At 38.7% G+C, this 18,926-nt stretch overlaps 1 protein-coding gene across 1 annotated transcript; it reads left to right on the top strand.

Annotated features, from left to right (window-relative positions):
* The first annotated feature begins 2,858 nt into the window (after window positions 1-2,858).
* On the top strand, window positions 2,859-8,602 carry wnt1 (wingless-type MMTV integration site family, member 1). Its single transcript, XM_027170612.2, has 5 exons — window positions 2,859-3,452; window positions 3,735-3,843; window positions 6,042-6,295; window positions 6,394-6,659; window positions 6,771-8,602. The coding sequence occupies exons 2-5, from the start codon at window positions 3,740-3,742 to the stop codon at window positions 7,260-7,262; spliced, it is 1,116 nt and encodes a 371-aa protein (XP_027026413.1). The 5' UTR covers window positions 2,859-3,452; window positions 3,735-3,739; the 3' UTR covers window positions 7,263-8,602.
* Window positions 8,603-18,926: the final 10,324 nt, after the last annotated feature.

Below are 18,926 nucleotides of genomic sequence, written 5' to 3' on the forward strand. Positions count from 1 at the left end.
GCAAAATGAAAATATAGTGGAACAACAACGTAAATGGTCACCAGACAATTAAATAAACATTTCAAATCACAATACTTTTTACATGCGCTCTTTTTTTTTCAATTGAACGTAAATAACATACGCGATCATGTGTTTTAACAGGTTTAATCCCTGTCATGGAGCATCAGTGACACGTGCGAGATCATATGTAAAAAATAAATATTGGCGAAAATAATTTAATATCACGAGAGAACACAAAAAACGAGAGAACACAAAAAACAACAACATGCAAATAAGAATTTCAATTAAATTACATATGAAAAAAAATCAGATGTGGGAATAATAAATCGCGTGAAAAATAATAAAACCATATGGCATATGTGAAAACATACGCATGCACGACATGCGAATAATGTGTGAAACACTGGCTAGAGAATGCATGCGTAAATTTAAATGCAGGTGCCTGTAAGGGTGTAGCACGTGATTAAATATGTAAAGAATTATATGCATTTACTTAAACTATATTTTTTGTGGCAAAGATAAGTGCGTAGGGGGGAAATGTGCGCATTAACCCGAATAGCAGCAGCAGGCAGGCGTGTACTTCTGTTAACAATAAGCGGCTGATGCACCAGTCCACCCACCCACAGACACTTCTGTGACTGCACGCGCTCGCGCAAGCTACTGACACTGGTCCGCTTATTAGGCTATTTTGTAAAAAGGATATAAATGATTGTTATTGCTGCATTTTTTCCTAGGTGGGGTGGGGTGAGGTGGGGTGGGGTGTGGGGTTTTGCGTATAAGTTAAGCTGCAGCAAGTGTCAAACAAAAAAAAAAAGATATTACGGGTTAATGAACAACCAAATCTATCTATAAAACAATTAAAATATTAAATGTTATATATAACCGATTTCATTATCCTTCTAGGTTAGAGTGAATATTATGCTTGACTTTTTAAACGAATGGAAAAACGAAAATGGTTTTTGCTTAAACATAATTAAAAAACAAAATGCACACATAAAAATCACAACTTCAGGTATCGTATAGCACAAAATAGCATATATCAGTAAATAGCAGAAATAAAGTTACTTGTCCTTGTCGCAAGAGTGAACATTTTGAACTCTTTTGCATGCTTATTTAACCTGGAAAAAAAGACGGTGCATATTTAGGACCTAAAGGTGCATACTTTACTTCCTTTAAATACTTCTTAAAAGACACATACTACAAAACATACATTGTATTAAAAAAAATCTTCTCTCTGTTATTGTACCTTCATAGTGCGTTTTATGCGCATTGAGGCCACGACATAACTGAGAATCGGCTTATTTTCCTAATGTGAAAACTAAGCCCCCAAACTAGTCGGATTAATTTAATAAAATTAAGTTAAAACCACCTATAACTACTAGTAACAAGAGACACTGACAATTCCTCGTCTAATCTCCTCTGTTTCATTCCTTAATCTCAAGCAATAAAAAGTGCATTAGCATTTTTGTTGCTATGGCGTGTAAATTCTAAGTGGCTTAAAAAGTGATTTAAAGTTGATTTGTGTATAAAAGGCACCTATCCCTTTAACCGGATTGCCGCTAATCTGCTCCGAGTCGCATGAGTGCACCAGGAAACCAGACTAAGCGCCTTCAAGAGCAAAGAGTGAAGAGCAGAATGAAACACCCGCAAACAAAAAGAGCATTTCCTTCAGTTGGCCATTTGGTGCAAGAAACACTCAGAGAAACCACCGAGCCTATAGGACTGTAAATAAATGCCAAATTCCAATTGTGCTATGCTGGCGATGTAGCTGAAACTCGCTTGCAATAAAAGCGCATTGATCTGACCATAACTAAATATTGTTTTTATTTAGAGCAAAATGGTTTCCATGTGCATGCTGCGATTAAAGTAGATTCAAATGTGTAGCATCTGAGGTGTTCAGACTGATCACAGCACGCAATTAAACGTAGTAGATGATGATGATGATGACGATGACGATGATGATGATGATAATAATGATAATGATTATTATTATATTATATTATATTATATTATATTATATTATATTATATTATATTATATTATTATATTCTCGCGAAAACGAGAAAATTGCGCACCCGTGCGAGGATGTGAACTCCAAAGAATGTAGGAGGACACCACCCTTTTTTTGGTCAACACCCTAGCAAAAAAGTTAAACAAAAGCAAGACGGCACAATATTTCCCCAGGGGTTGTTCTCAGTGCAAAAGATTTTTTGATATATCCAGCGCTGTCTGACTGCTGCCACGACTTCAGTGGCCATGCGCTGCATGAAGGAACGTCTGCCGTCCAGATGTTGGAAGCCATATCTCCACTTAGTTCCCTTCTCTAGTTCGTGTCACCCCTAAAAACTTTTTTTTAATCCAAAGAGTTATTAATCCTCCTAAAACAACTGCCCTTTCATCCGTACCCCTCGAAACAACCCATAAAAATGTTCCTCGAAACTTTCGATCAATGTTTAGAAAAATACTGTTAGGCTGATAAACGGTATCTTTAATAGGTATTTCCCCCAGATCCTGCATAATTTACCTCTCGTTCACCTAAAATTTGTTACCAAAAACAAAATATGAATTTCCACATGGGACTGTCTTTGGAATTATAACCGGAGTAGACCTAGTATCCATAACTCACGTGGAAAAATAAAATAAGGACTGATGAGCATTAGCTGGAGTTCATGAAGGCTTCATGAAAACTTTATTTTCTGGGTGTGAGAGAGGGAGGAGACGCGGTTAAAGGGAGTAATCCAAACACTGTGGGCAAAAACGGGCCAGATTAGATGGTTCATATTGCGCTCTGTCTGTACTGTCCTGAAACAGAGAGAGAGAGAGAGAGAGAGAGAGAGAGAGAGAGAGAGAGAGAGAGAGAGAGATGCTACACACCCACCGCACTCGACACACACAGCTTTTTACTCTGCTTATGGAATAAATCCTGCAAAATAACAAATGGAAGACGCAAAGACAAAGTGGGAAATAAATGATTTTGCATCTGCAGGATCTAACGGATGATTTCTTTTTTTTTTTTTGGACAATATGCTGGTTGCTAAACGTGCAAGGTTGTTTTTATTCATCCTCCACTTCTCATTCTCTGTTTTTTCTTCATTCATTGGTGCCTATGAAGAGAATTAACCTATCCATCTTTTCAGTCCTTTTTTCAAAGGAGGGTGGGAGGAGGAGGAGGAAAACTGAGGGAGATGAGTGCAGCAAATCCCCCTTTTTTGTTCATCTCATAGCGCTCAATAAGTGAAGAATGTGTCGTCTATCACTCATCGAGGGGATCAAGTGTGCAGGACTGAGAGCAGCACACTGAGAGGAGCTGAGTGGAGCAGCATCACTTATCACCTTCATCATCATCATCAGGTTCCAACGGTGTCCTGTATCATTTCAATCACATAAACGGACAAAAACGGTGTGAGCGAAATTTGTTTTGCAACACGCGTCTCTCTGTGGAATGTGAAGTGGTAAGTGTACGCAATTTTTATATGCATACATACATACATACATACAGACATACATACATACATACATACATACATACATATATATGTATATGTATGTATGTATATAAATGTATATATATATATATATATATATATATATATATATATATATATATATATATATATATATATATATATATATATATATATATGACCAGCTGAAGCCATATTAACAGAAAACAGAAATAACTTAGCATTGGAGCATGTGTATAGTTTAACACACTCCTCTCTCTCCTCTTGAAGGTGCCATGCAGTTTCTCGCTCTGTTCACCGCACTGAAAGCAGCCTGCGTGCTGCTTCTCTCCTCCCGCATCTCCAGCTCAGCGGCGGCCAACAGCAGCGGACGGTGGTGGTAAGCGCTCTCTCTCTCTCTCTCTCTCTCTCTCTCTCTCTCTCTCTCTCTCTCTCTCTCTCGCCCGCTAAATAACTCTTCCTTATGATGATGAATGAAGATGACAATGGTGATAGGGAAGAAATTGAAGATTTCTGACGCGGATTCTGACGCGGATTCTCTTTTTAACAAACTTTTTAATGCAGTCCTCCAGAACTGAAGTCTATTTTTTTCATTCTAGTATTTCCTTGGGCTTTTGTGTGAACTGGATTTATAGGTTTTTTTTTAAACCTATCTGTGGGCTAAAAACATACAGGCTTTACAAAACCTTTTTCTAGGCCATGTTGTAAGAGCATGGAATTCTATTAGGTTTGCGCGCTCTGGACACGTTAATATGTTAAAACCTTCCGAAACCTTTATTTCTCGTGCATATAGGAGTAAAAGTGTTCAGCCAAATAAAGTCTCTCTCTCTCTCTCTCTCTCTCTCTCTCTCTCTCTCTCTCTCTCTCTCTCTCTCTCTCTCTCTCTCTCTCTCTCTCTCCTTGTCATTTTGTCAGTGCGGCTTGAACGCATGACAAAAATTTCTCTCCAATATGGGCTAAATTAAATGTGGATTTATACCATGAGTGATACATCAGTTCCCTTCCAGATCCGTTCATTCACATATTCTCTCTTGTGGGCATTACTGTAAGTCGTTGTTTTAAACTAGATGTTTTATTTTACGCTCATAGTGCTGCTGAAATCTCGGGTTTGATAATATCTCAGGTCTGACAATCGTGCAGGCAAATCACAGTGTGACATTCAGTGTGCTTGTGTTTCTATAGCAACTCATTCACAGATATTTGTAATGCCAGACGATATATATCATTTAACGCAGATAATAAACAGACTAAATTTCAAATGTAAGAAGTCTCCAGTATCAACACCCTGTAATATATATTTTTTTTTGCCATGGGAAACCCTTAAGGACTTTGGTTTCATGGTAAAATGAGAATATTTCAATTCTCTTATTACTTCTGAGAGAAAATAAGAGTCACTATAAATGATTAAAAAGCAGTATATTATTTATTAATAATTATAAATCGTAAATCGCTGCAATATAAGAGGAAGACATCACATATAATACAAGCCTACTATGGATAATTTGCCTATAACAGCACAGATTTATTTGAATTAATTATTTACTTATTCTGCACAAGGGCAGAAGCTCAAAGTAAGCCGCTCAGTTCATACACATCATGCATCATTATGTAGGAAGAGCATTTTGTGGCCATCCAAAAAATAATTAAATAAATAAATCTTGTGGCTATCCATGATTAGATTAAGAACATTAGTCCCATATATATTTAGTCTTTTTATTCTGTTTAGCACTGGTAAAGGTGCACTGGACGTGGAAGGATAGAAAAAAGGGCGAAAACCCTGATTAAAGAAAATTAAGGCTAAATTAAGGCTATCACACCCATGAAGATAATGGAAAATTGCTTTAATATTCATTATAAAATAGACATTTTAAAGCTTTATTAATAATCATTCTAAATGTTTTACTAATAACCTTGTACTACAGGCACATTAAAAACATGGATAATTATTCTCATCATCGGTACAAATTGGCTTTTAAATACCATGCAAAAAACAAGATGCTCAGAACTAAATGCAGCTTTTGCAGTCAAAAGCCTTTAATAAGCTTATTTGTGATTAATATTTATACTATTTAAGACTGGGTATAGCACTGTCTCATCTCCAATCCAGTCAAACTTAATAGTTTCTGAGTAATTATAGCCTACAGTTATAGCAACATTTATTTATTAGGTCAAGGTTAAGAAAATATTTCCTGTTTTATGTGGAGGATCTTAGAAACCTTCCTTCTGGCTTTCTTGGATGTAACGATGCTCTGTAATTTGAACATCACCACAAATAATTCACTGTACTTTTTTTTACACATTTAATTGTACACAATAAGTAGAGCATGTTATATCAGGGAGTAAAAATGTGACAAATGATAATGTTTCCTTGTCGTTCTGCATAATTATAATGACAAAAATACACAATGCTTGTGACCATTAGGTTTAAAGCATTTGGCAGACACCCTTATAAAGAGCAAGGGCTCAGCAGCTAGACATGGGATTTAAACTTGCAACCTTCTAATCAAAAGTCCAACACATTATCCACAAGGCTATCACATTACCTCGTCAGGCTTATCGCTGTCTCTCCTATTTCAGGGGGATTGTGAATGTAGCATCATCCACCAACCTCCTCACCAATAGCAAGAATGTACAATTAGCCCTGGACCCTAGCCTTGCTTTGCTAAACCGTCGACAGAGGAGGTTGATTCGGCAAAACCCCGGCATCCTCCATGCCATCGCAGCCGGTCTTCATACGGCCATCAAGGAGTGCAAGTGGCAGTTCCGCAACCGCCGGTGGAACTGTCCGACGTCCCACAGCCCTACGGTGTTTGGCAGAATCATCAACAGAGGTAAGCTTACCTTTATTTCACTCTACAGTCTTATTAGATCTTTTCCCCCACACTTGTAACATAATTCCTAAAAAATGCTGCGGGCCTTGTTTTATCAGGCTGCCGAGAGACAGCATTTGTGTTTGCTATCACAAGTGCTGGTGTTACCCACGCTGTGGCACGGTCCTGTTCTGAAGGCTCAATCGAGTCATGCACCTGTGACTACCGGAGACGAGGGCCTGGGGGTCCAGACTGGCACTGGGGAGGTTGTAGCGACAATGTTGACTTTGGCAGAATGTTTACACGGGAGTTTGTTGACTCCAGTGAGAGGGGCCGAGACCTGCGATACCTCATTAACGTACACAATAATGAGGCAGGAAGAATTGTAAGACACCAGTAATTAGTTATTAAAAATAGTAACATAAATCAGCTATATCAGTTATATAAATCAGCTCGGAGTCTAATGTTTTTTTCTCTCATTCCACTTTTTCTACAGACTGTTTCCTCAGAGATGCGTCAGGAGTGTAAATGTCATGGGATGTCAGGCTCCTGCACTATTCGCACCTGCTGGATGCGCCTGCCCAGCTTCAGAACAGTTGGAGACTTATTAAAAGATCGTTTTGATGGTGCTTCCAGAGTGGTGTATGCTAATAAAGGCAGCAACCGAGCTTCTCATCGAGCCGACCCTCGCCACCTGCAGCCTGAGAACCCTGCTCACAAACTCCCTTCTGTGAAAGATCTTGTCTACTTTGAGAAATCACCCAACTTCTGCTCCTACAACAGCAAAATGGGTACGCTTGGCACATCTGGGCGCACCTGCAACAGTTCTTCACCAGCGTTGGATGGCTGCGAGTTGCTGTGCTGTGGGAGAGGTTATAAGACCCGGATTGAGAAGGTCACTGAGAGATGTCACTGCACTTTCCACTGGTGCTGCCATGTGAGCTGCCTCAACTGCACCAGTACACAGACACTTCACCAGTGCTTATAATATCTGTGGCAGCTGCCATTGTTCCTGAGATCATCAATCAGGATTGGAAGAGGTCAGCGGATTTGAGTGACCAGATGGCAAAAATACAAAATCTGCCAGAGAATTTGTTTTGAAGTGGATTAAAACAAAAGCAAATGACATGACTATGGCAAAACATGATAATCAGCCATTTCTTTGATATTATTTTTTTTTACGTCAACCAGCGCTGTCATTAAAAATTGTACTGTGAGAGATATCCTAATGACTGCTTGGGAACAAACTCTAAACACATTTACTCGAAACATTATAATAGTAGATTTAGAGCGTGTGCATCAAATGAAACGAATGAGATGCAATGGAGACTACTACTGCTATCCACTATGGCACACAGAGAAGCCAGTTACTGAGAAGGATACAGTCCAAAAATATGTATGGATTTTGAGGCCAGAACCACCAGTCTCTGGGTTCTACCGTCTCCTCCCTCTCTTGCTCTCTGATTCTCCAAGGAGCAAGAAACTGGGAAGCAGGAACTGTACACAAACTCTGACAGATGTTCCTGTGGCCAGGGAACCACAAGCATGTTCTCTCATAAACGGTGAAAAACTCCTACTGCAGGATAGTACTTTAAAATATCAGTGTGTTGTTTTCTTTAGCTACAGCTCAACTTTTCTTACAAAAAAACAAAAAATATTACGTGAAGTACATCTCAAGCATGTGCTGTTTCCCGATTTCAGTATAGTGCAGGAATGATGGACTTCATCCAAATACTTAAGATTTCCCACTCAAACTCAGCGTATTTCCCGGCCTGGCTAACGATGTCCTGTCATTTCGCATTCATACTCACTACTGTGTGGCATACCACACCGTGGTACTGATAAAAAATGGCTGCAAACAAACATCAACAGAGAGACTATAAGTTTCTTGTAAAACGAATGAATGTAGTGACCAAACACTGAACGACACTTCTGAATTGATCCACTTCTTGTGGGTGTACGGAGTAGCACTAAAAATGTAGTAACTGTTTAACAAGCGGAAGTAATCCAGAGAAGTTTGGAGCAGACCACGCACATGAAAAAGGGCACCTGTACCACTATGTAAAATAAAACGATGATTCTAAGATATAAGATAATTGTAAATGACCTGCTACCTAGTTTACAGTTAAGCTTGGGGTGTGAAACCACAACTGTTTTGTATATCAGCTGGCAAAACCAAAATGTTGTAAATATTAAACATAGATAAATATATATTTATGCTGATGAAACCTAGAGATTATCAAAATGATATAATCCAAAAGCAGAGTGTAAAACCTATCAATTTTTTCCTGTGTATTTTCATTCATTGAGTTTTTAAAATTTTGTACTAGTCCACAAATCAGTGTATATATATATATATATATATATATATATATATATATATATATATATATATATATATATATATATATATATATATATATATATATCAGAACAACTGCCCTGGATTTTTTTTCCCTCTGAAAACAAATTGTTTTACATGCACTGAACTTTGGTGTGTTTGAATAAAAAAATATTTATTGTTGTATAGAAATGATAGAGATGGGCAGCAAGAAACAAAGTATTTTAGCATTAGGGCATCACAGTTTAAGATTTAGACAATTGTTTCTGTTGTTGTGAAATAGTGTAATAGTTAAATAAAGTTTATATTTTCAAATAAAAAGGGTCCTTTCTTTTGAATAAGCTTTGATAGATTTGGTTATTCAGTTTAATACGAGAACACTCACTTAATTTACTGTCACGCGTATCACGTTATAAAAATGCAACAAATCACTTTCTTTAAGATAAATTCACAGTGCAAGTGCACAAGTCTATTAGATTCCTTAAACTTAAAGTCACTGCTGACAGCACATGAGCATGCCACTCCACCCCAAATCCACAAGAACCACAGAGAGAAACTGAGCCGTGCCAAAACACAGCGTCAATTCTATATGTTTTTACAACACCAAAGGTTTTGCTTCATTTACTTAATGTCAGTAAAAATAAAGAAATAATGACAGGACGTTTTTTCCCCCATCCAACTGGCGGCCGAGTGTGACCACAGGAGTTTGGATGCCAGGAGACAGTCCTCTCAGTCCGGTGAGGGTCGGCCAGCCAGAGAACCACACAACAAAGCTTATCCAACAACTCACACACCCAAAACAAAGAAACAAACACAGGGAGAGTGACAGAGGGACATGAGAGATGTAGAGAAAAAAAACTAGTGCCACAAAGTATTAACAGGAAGTCAAACATCAGCAGCAGATTAATACAGAGACAGTTAAGAGAGCAAGAAGTTTCTCAAGAAAGACTGCACAAAGCATAAAACAGTGGTCAATTGAGGGATGAAGTGATGCAGAGACAAAAAGCCTAGGAGATATGAGGGCTAAGGGCTGGAGTGATGCAGAGACAAAAAGCCTAGGAGATATGAAACTAATGAAAGACATATCCTCTGGCTCTATAATTATATTTATATATTTTTAAATGTGTGCCAAGGCTGAAATTTATTATTCCGTTAACCAGAGATGTGCTGTTAAGTATATCCTAATGGCCTTGCTTGAAAGGGGAAAAAATGAACTGGGAGCTAGCAGGAAGCAATGCCGCACAGGACAAAAATGAATTTTAAGTTCAAGTGCCTGGGCCTAAGAGGTTGATGGGTACACAAATATTCTTTGGAAGGTTATACGTGCACAAATACAGAGCATTAACCATGAGTGTGAGGAAAAGAGATGATAGGGAAAAGGGATAAAGAGACTAAATAGGGCGGCATTCCCAGGCATTGGAGGGATGAGGGAGGCAGTGGAGGGGTACTGTCATTGTGGGAGTGCTGAGGAGTCAGTGATAATTAGCTCAATTAGTGACAAAGGCAGTGTAATAAATACCGACTTAGTGTCTGGGTCCCTGCTGTCTCCTCGCTGCACGGTTTGTGATGCAGCCAGGGACTGATGGACAATTCATTAAACCGACAAAATACCCCACCGTCCAGGCGTGACGCTGCGAGTTAGCCCCCTACTGGCTTCGGCCATTGTTCTAATTGTCTGGGTTGGAGTCGCTTTCTGGCCCTCTTCTCCTTACCCCCTCCTTCGTTCTCTCCTTTCACAAAAACCCAAGGAGTTAATGCCCCTACCTAACTCCGTAAGTAGGTGATCGGCAGGTTGGGAAGAAAAAATGGAAAGAGTTTCTTAGAAGGAGGGAGGGCTGGGTTCTTGGTGGGATTAGGGTCCGAGGGTTGCCTGGGAGTGCGGAGACCAGCCCCGATCGGAATGTCAGAGAGATGAGTCCAGAAGCTCGGATACGGGACAAAGCGAGAGTTAATTAGGAAAGATTGAAGGGGCTGGCGACAATGGGCCGCCACCCGAGTCGAGATGAAATTGCTTCCGAGGATTATTGGGGAGCAAGTGTGTGGGTTGTGGGGACAGGGAGGGGAGATGAGGGGGTTCACGTAGGCTGGGATTGATGGCTGCCCCTCTGCTTGGGGAGCAGGGGAGCGAGCGAGGCTGACCGGCTGTTCCCACAGTCTGCTCTCCTGCAGCCACCTTTGACACGTAGGCCTGCCAGGCGGCAAGCAGGGAGGGAGGCTGGGAAAGAGAGATGTGCTGAACCGAAGCATAAGAAAACAAGCCTTCAAAAAAAAGCATAATTCCATCATTTCTATCAGTGCAAGAAGAATGATGAGAAAAGTGAAGAAAAAAGAAAATGAAGAGAAAAAGAAGGAAGTTTAGATTAAGACACCAGAAATGTAAAGGTTTTGTTCACATACTGTAGGATTTTTGGAGTAAAGGATTCTAAACTCAATGTCTTTTTTTACTTAAAAAAATATAATAAAACCTCAATTTAATATGTGTCTCAAAGGAGCCTTTAACTTGAGAAGCAACTTAACCAAAAGAGCCAGCAGTGGTTTGGTGCTAATTGAATAATTGCATAAATTAAATCACTTGATATGTGCCAGAAGACAAAACCACATTACTCTGGACTGAGTAGATGTTGACTGAACATATTTCAGAAGGCTTTTCTTCAGAATGCTTGTATGAGCAGGGATTTTTCAGGAGTTGTCCCAGGGGAGAAAACACATCAGTTATTATAGGTTTATATACAGACATCAGTTAATCATATTGATCTTTCACCCAAGCAGTTGTGATGACCAGGCCAATACTTCTTATTAAAATTCCTTTAAAACCCCGAAAGACTGTTTTCCCTGGTGAGGCACTGGTTTGTCGCATGAGCTGAGGGGCTGCTGGATAGAAATGGGCCGAACAGGGTGTGTGGAATGTGACCACATTTTGTGTCACCACACTGAATAACACACGCTGTGCAGCGGTCGGAGAGGGTTGATCAGAAGTGTGGCGAAGTCGGTTTTAGCAGAGCTGGTGTTTCCTCCCAAGGCCGGCAGGAAAGGAAAAGAGTGGAGGCAGTGAGACGCAAAATCCTGACGTTCTGTGGTTTCACCCCTTTGACGAGAGGGGTTTCGGTGGCACAGTGCACTCTGGATTATGTTATGTATAATTTGTGAGGCAGTGATAATTGGGAGGTGTGGAAGTGCTGTGGTGCGTGGGTTGGGGAGTGCCCAGGCACAGCAGCTGGGCAATAGGCCGGGTGCAGGAGAGCTGAACTCTAAAGACTAACTGACCCTCTCAGCAGATGGTGGCTCCAAAGAAACTGCCACCACACAGCACAATGGCTTTGCCCTTGTAACATCTCCATCATTCTCTCAGACTCTCCGCCACACTGCCGAGAAACACCCAGCACCCATAGCAGGCATGACGATGTATTTAAAATGCCATTCAATAATAACTAAAGTGTCAAGTTAGAAATGCATGTCATCTGTTTTTGGTTGTTAATAAACCAAATGAATAAATCAACACAGAATTTAGCGTTTTCATCTCCATAATAATACTGGCCCTATAACACTAAATAACATTACCGAGTTATGTCGATGATTATGAGAATGAGCGGATGAGAAGAATCCCAAGCATAATTGTGGCAAAATAGTGTTGTTTTAACGTTCGTGGCGAGCATTCGAGAATTTGAAGCTATAAAAAAAAAATCATAAAACATAAAACATTTTCCACGTTCACAAGACTTCAGAGATGAAGACAGAAATAAAACATGTTACTGTTAGCCTGCATGTCTCGGATTAATGATACCAAAAGACGTTTAAAATGCAGCATGAGAGAGAATTCTCATTCGGATACATGAGTCCAGAATATCTCAAACTGTTGCTTTCCCGTGGATGTGCTTGCTGTGCTTAGGGAATGAGTGGGGGATGTGGACAGACCACTGGACCACACCGAGCGACCGTGCTGACGTCTGTGGTTTAGCCTCAACACCCTGAGGACCACTGCATAAACGCTGCCCAAACTACAGCACAACTTCCCTGGATAAACCCAGCATAAAGAGCTTGGCCTTTTTGTTCGAGTGTGAAGGTGTCTGTGGACTTATGGTATAATGTAGCTAAGAAATAACACAGTGTGCCAGGCTGAAAATAATCCAGCCCAAGGTTGTGTGATACCGTCTGACATGAAGCAGATAATTTTACAGTTCCTAATACATTAAACATTGTTATTTTAGGCCCTTTACTCCGTAACATTTTAGGTCATGTTCATGCAAAATTCATGATCATTTAGATTTTATTATTACTTACATAGTAGCAGCTACAAGCTTTTTCTGAAGTTACAGGGAAACTACGGAAAGTTCAAAAAGACTTTACTACAAACAGTGAAGACTTTTAATATATATATTACTTAAACTCTTAACAAAAAGCTCTATCATATCAAAGATCGTTTCCCTGTGGAAATAAAAACCTTGCTAATACACTTTCCACTCTTCTATGGGGTTAAGGAAAGGATAAGAAAGTGTGACTTCATGGTTAAAATTAAACGAAGAACAAATCAGCTTGAAAAAGATCTGTGTGATTAAATAAGGATCAGGTTGGTAAATTTATTGTTCCTGTTTTATTGTTCTGTTTCCTATGCAGAACAAGTACACCAGATTTACAGGAAATGACATCATTTGTTCAGGATTAGAACAATTTTGTTATCATTTTATTTCTGTTGTATATACAGTGGCCTGCTCTATACAGTAAAATGTCTGTATTTGGAAAAAATAAAGAACATCTACACACTGCCTTCAAAATCATCGTAAAGAACAATACACATACAACCAAACACTACAAAATTACAAAGTAAAATAAATAAATAAAATCGCTTCATGACATGATATGTCATCTGCTCTAACGTAACCAGTTACTGTTTTGTGCTCTGGTCGAAAAAGTGTTCTTGTTACAAGAGGTTTATATAACGTAACCAGACAATCATGGGTTTTTCGTCCTCTTTTCTTTTACTGTTTTGGTTTGAGTAAACCTGGGACCGTTTTTCAGATGCTGTGAGTTTATTTTGAGACGTGTTCATGCTGTATGATAGTTGTATTGCATTTTGAGCATGAAACAAACTGTCTTGAATGCTGAGCTTCAAGTGTGAATCGTTGAAAAACTCAGTGCTTGTTAGTTTAAATATGGTTCTCTCTCTCTCTCTCTCCCTCTCACTCACACACACACACGCACACGCACACGCACACACACACACACACACACACACACACACACACACACACACACACACACGCACACACACACACGCACACACGCACACACACAGAGATCTTAGCAACAGTTATCTTTCATCTTTTTATAGCTTTTATAGTTTCAATATTTATTCAGTTGCTGATTATAGTCAGGCGCTTTAGCAGCTAAACAAAGTCCAAAAAGTAGGCTATGTTGTTATTAATTTGAAGAAAAGTTGCATGAAGGAACTTGAGCTCAACCTGCTTATCACATGGTGAGAGTGAGCAGATAGAATACCCTAAATCCTCACCAAGAGTGGGTGATGTCTTACAACACTGACATCTTTAAATCACAGCAGAAGATTAAAAAAGGTTTTGTACTTATTAAATTATATTCCGCATCACATTTCCTTAACTCACAGTCCTGAGCTTGAGTCAAATTCTCATATAGTCTCCTGTATAGTCTTCTTTTTTGTATTTGACTAATCTCATACATCTGCTATATTCCTATGTATTTTTCTTCAATTTTTTGTCACTCGACCTTTTATGCTGTTATTCTTGTGTAAACTGTGATATGACAGTAAATCTAAATCTACCTCTATCTCTCTTTCAAGGTACAAGAATGACACGCAAGACTCTTCTCTTTCCTGGCATGCAAATGTAGGAATGAACTTCCCCTAGCTGTCCAAACTAATTTAATTTAAAAAAAACTAACAACAACAACAAAAAAAAACACTGACAATTACTTCTTTTGAAATAGATTAACTCATAGTATTTCCTTTCTAACTGGCTTTAAGCTTGACTCTGACTATTCATATTTTTATAAGGGATCTGTTTTTGATGAAGACCACAAAGCACTTCTCTGGGAATGGATGTCTGTCAAATCCTGTACATGTAAATACTTAAGACTTCATAATTATCAATCTTCATGTAATTTCATTTAGACAAAGAAATGCACGAGTTTGCTTCCTTTTTCATCTTCCCATTTTATCCTGCCTATACTTCCACTCCCAAAATCCACAATTTATTAAATTTCTAGATTATATAGACAGACAGACAGACAGACAGACAGACAGACAGACAGACAGACAGATAGACAGACAGACAGATAGACAGACAGACAGACAGTCAGATAGATAAAAAAATCCTTTTAATGTGTTCCTAATGAGCAAGCCAAAGGCGATGTTGGCAAGAAAAAACTCTTGAGAAAAGTCCATTCAGACCTAAAGCTTTTTTCCTAACACTGGAAAGTAAACAGATTCTCTTCTTTAATTGTATACTAAGTCAAGCAGTGTTCAGGTTCATGAGCATCATTAGAGTTTTAACTTTATCCTAAACTCAATAGCTGGCTCTATGAACCCATATGAACTCAGGAGTGTGACAGCTAACATGTGCTGAGACACATGAATCCAACCTCCTGCTGCATAACACACTCAAATGAAGCTGCTATCTTCTCTCATGGCTGTAGCATCATGATTGAAACTTGCGATTTTCTGACACGCTGTTGCTACTCTCAGGAGAGCCCATATCTACTATCTTGTCCATAAAGTAATTTATATAATTCCTCTATATCAAGGTTGCTCAATTTAATTCCCAGCACAGTTTGCTGACTTTACTAAACTAGGCTGCTAACTGACTCTGAGCCTGGATGACACACAGACAGGAAATGGAGATCAGGATATGTCGCCTTTGACTAAATGCAATTCATGCAAGAAGAAAAGTTGAACACAAGGGAAAACAGTGCTGAGTGTTTTGGTTTTAATTATTGCTGGTTTTTACAGCACAGTGGGCGAGTTCTCAGCTGTGACACACGAGCAGAAGAATGTTTATTTGCTGCAGTTTAGGAGCATAGTGGCTTACAGGAACACTGACACATTCCCATGTCACCACCGCTCTCTTTCTCTTATGCATGTGCATGTGTATCTCTCAGGCATTTTTCACTGCAGTGCTACTGCCTGACACATTATGAGTTGAAATGACACTGACATCATAATCATGCAGCTTGAAGCAATTACGCGTTTCATCCCTGGTGAAGTGACTAACCTTGATGAGAATGAGCTGACTTCTGCAGGGGTTGGAAGGATTGGTACCACAACTTCACATTTACTCTGCATGAGTAGCACATGAGTGGATGAGAAGTTGATTGCTAGTATCTTTTAAACATGTGCTGTCCCAGCCATGAACCATTCAGCATCTGGAAGCTGAACCAACGCAGTCAAGGAAAAGGTTTCTCAGACACCTGCATGCTAACAACCAACCACAGGAGTCATATCCACTTGCAATAGAAAAAACAACTTTCTCCTCCGTGAATACACAAACACACAACAGACATCAACTTGTCCTGGTCACCCACTTGCTCATCGCACATTATAAAGACTTCCAGAAACAAAATTATGCTCATTTGACACAGCACATCATTTCCATGCCTCTTTTAGACCTCTATTTGGCCGACTCTAGTCCTTAGCAATTTTATGCAAATTTCAGCCTTACTGTGGAAAAACTGCAAGTATAAGACTACTCTATTCTTAGCTATGTTCATTTTAGTCTTTTTAATTTCTATTTCAGCTTTTTAATACAGCACTTATCCTTACCACCATGTGATCTAAAAGAATTATGCCATAGTAAAATCTTCTGGCCCATGATTCTTTAACCTTTTTTTTGTAGCTGTTTATACTTGAAACTTCGTACGGTAAAATTTTTAGTGGATTTTTTAAACCGTACAAATGAGTTAAAGATCAATATATAAAATGTGATTGTTCTTCTATAGAATCATGATAAAAACCGTTATTAGTTCAATTGACACAGTGATACAGATACAGAATCTGATCTGTCACATACGTACAGAATGTACAAAATAAAACACTAGGATTTTTCCTGTTAATGTAACTTAATCAACAAGAGGGTGGTGTAATGCATACAGACATGATGTGGAGTTACTGTTACCAACCCAACACCTCAATATTGATTATTTGATCGTTTTTCTATTATTTTGTTGTAATAAAAGTAATCAACGGTGGAGTGTCATGATGCAGTTACTACCTCTGTGCATTCAAAATGTTTTACACCACAGCAATGCAATACCTTTTTTCTACAAGTGTGCTTTTTGCAGTACATATAAGGCTGTGGGACATCCATAAGACAAGTTACTTCCCATATCACTGATGTTATAGCAGCTACAAACAGTCATTCCCTCACCATCCTCTCTTCCCTCTTGAAGGTGTTAAGATAAACCACAAAGAACTATTAAATCCTCTGCTACACTGAAGAATTAATCAGAATGACACACATTTTCTACACATCTTTGTGAGGAGCATCTGCCCTACAATTCCCTGAGATTAAGCTGGTGCTATAGAAATGAGGTGTCAGAACTAGTGCATTAATATAATGCAGTGATTTTCCCTTTGAGTCACAATCTCCAGGAGTAACACACTAATTTTAAAGTGAGAGTCGATTCGCAGTTTCTGAAGCATATACAATCATGTTATTTCAGAGATGATTGCTGTATTTGTCAATGAAAATGTAGATTAAAGCTTTTATTAATAGGAAATCAGAGTAAGACTTATTTAAGCACTTTTTAGTTTGTCAAACAACGTTTATCAGTTATATAAACAAAAAACTCTTAACGACAAAAGTCGTTTTGGAGCCAGATGAACCGGCTTTTATTGGTGATCCGACTCTCTTAAAAAGAGCCCATTCCCATCAGAAAATTCCTTATAACATGGATAAAAGAATATCAAAATGATAAAAAAAAAAAGTCTTGAAATAACACAAAATTCACAGATATCTGAATGTATCCACTGTGACAGTCTAGCATCATAACTCCAGCAGGCAGTGATTTATGGTCTCATTTAAAAAATAAATAAATAAAATAATAATAATAAAGGCCATTTGCTGCCATCTAGTGGTGCGATTTCATAACTGCATTTGTTTAAAATTAAATGTCTGAGGTTCTGGTCATTTATTCTTTCGTTACAAACTAAACTTCTGTTTTTTAAACCGCTTTTATAATAATAATAATAATAATAATAATAATAATAATAATAATAATAATAATAATAATAATAATAATAATAATAAAATGTTCATTGTTAAAGATAAACTTTATTTGACAAACGTAACCCACAAATAATGTTGAATAATAAAAATAATAAAATAAAATAATAAAAAAATAATAAGAAGATGGAAAACGTGTAAATAAGGCACTTAGATATTTATTTATGTTTATGGAAAACTCTTAGTACATGCATGCTGTAAACAATAAGAGAATGGCGTGATGTGGCCCTAAGAAATATGTGAAGTGTCCAATATACAAGTCTTGAGTAAAGTGTTACTACAGAAACAGTAATACAAAGGTGTCCAGGTGCTGTTGTCCAGGTGCTGTTGTCCAGGTGCTGTTGTCCAGGTGCTGTTGTCCAGGTGCTGTTGTCGAAAATCAATCAACACCATCTGACCAATTAGATTTGAGAAGTCCAGGGTATTGTAATATAAATGACTGTGGTTATTCCAGTATCCCTTAGTTTCCAGTACTGGACTGGCTACCATTGGATGAAACAGAGGTTGGCTTATTTTAGTGACTGATTCAAAGTGTCATTGTATAGTTACAGGGATGCAATCCTTTAGTGTTTAAGTGCCAGTGAAATGAATTACATGATTAGAAATAGAATGATTTATATATAGAGTCCAGCCTCTCTCGAGGAGTTGGGTTCCAGAGCCCAAGCTGTGCGTGGAGGCAAGCCCAACTATCTGTAGTCGGTATCTCTCAACGTCCCGCACCAGCTCAGGCTCCTTCCCCCCCAGCGAGGTGACATTCCATGTCCCTAGACTTATATATATACTGTATGGTCTGCCATAGGAGCTGTTGATGCTGTTCTACACTGCAGTCATTGAATCTGTCCTGTTCACATCCATCACCATCTGGTTTGGAGCAACTAAACAGGACAGGAACAGACTACAACGCACAGCAAAAACAGCAGAAAAAATAATTGGTGCCCCCCTTACTACCACCCCACCTCTTTCAGCTCCTCTCTTCTCTCAGGCTCTACAGCGCTTTGTTTACCAAAACTGCCAGACACAGGAAGAGTTTCTTTCCCCAGACAACCACCCTGATTAACAACTC

Source organism: Tachysurus fulvidraco, chromosome 23 (assembly GCF_022655615.1).
Source record: "Tachysurus fulvidraco isolate hzauxx_2018 chromosome 23, HZAU_PFXX_2.0, whole genome shotgun sequence".
Lineage (NCBI taxonomy): Eukaryota > Metazoa > Chordata > Actinopteri > Siluriformes > Bagridae > Tachysurus > Tachysurus fulvidraco.

Excerpts from the sequence above, each read along its gene's own strand:
- wnt1 (XM_027170612.2), top strand. The coding sequence starts at position 3,740 with ATGCAGTTTCTCGCTCTGTTCACCGCACTGAAAGCAGCCTGCGTGCTG. Across the intron at positions 3,844-6,041 it reads AACAGCAGCGGACGGTGGTG|GGGGATTGTGAATGTAGCAT; the intron begins GTAAGCGCTCTC and ends CTCCTATTTCAG. Across the intron at positions 6,296-6,393 it reads TGGCAGAATCATCAACAGAG|GCTGCCGAGAGACAGCATTT; the intron begins GTAAGCTTACCT and ends TTGTTTTATCAG.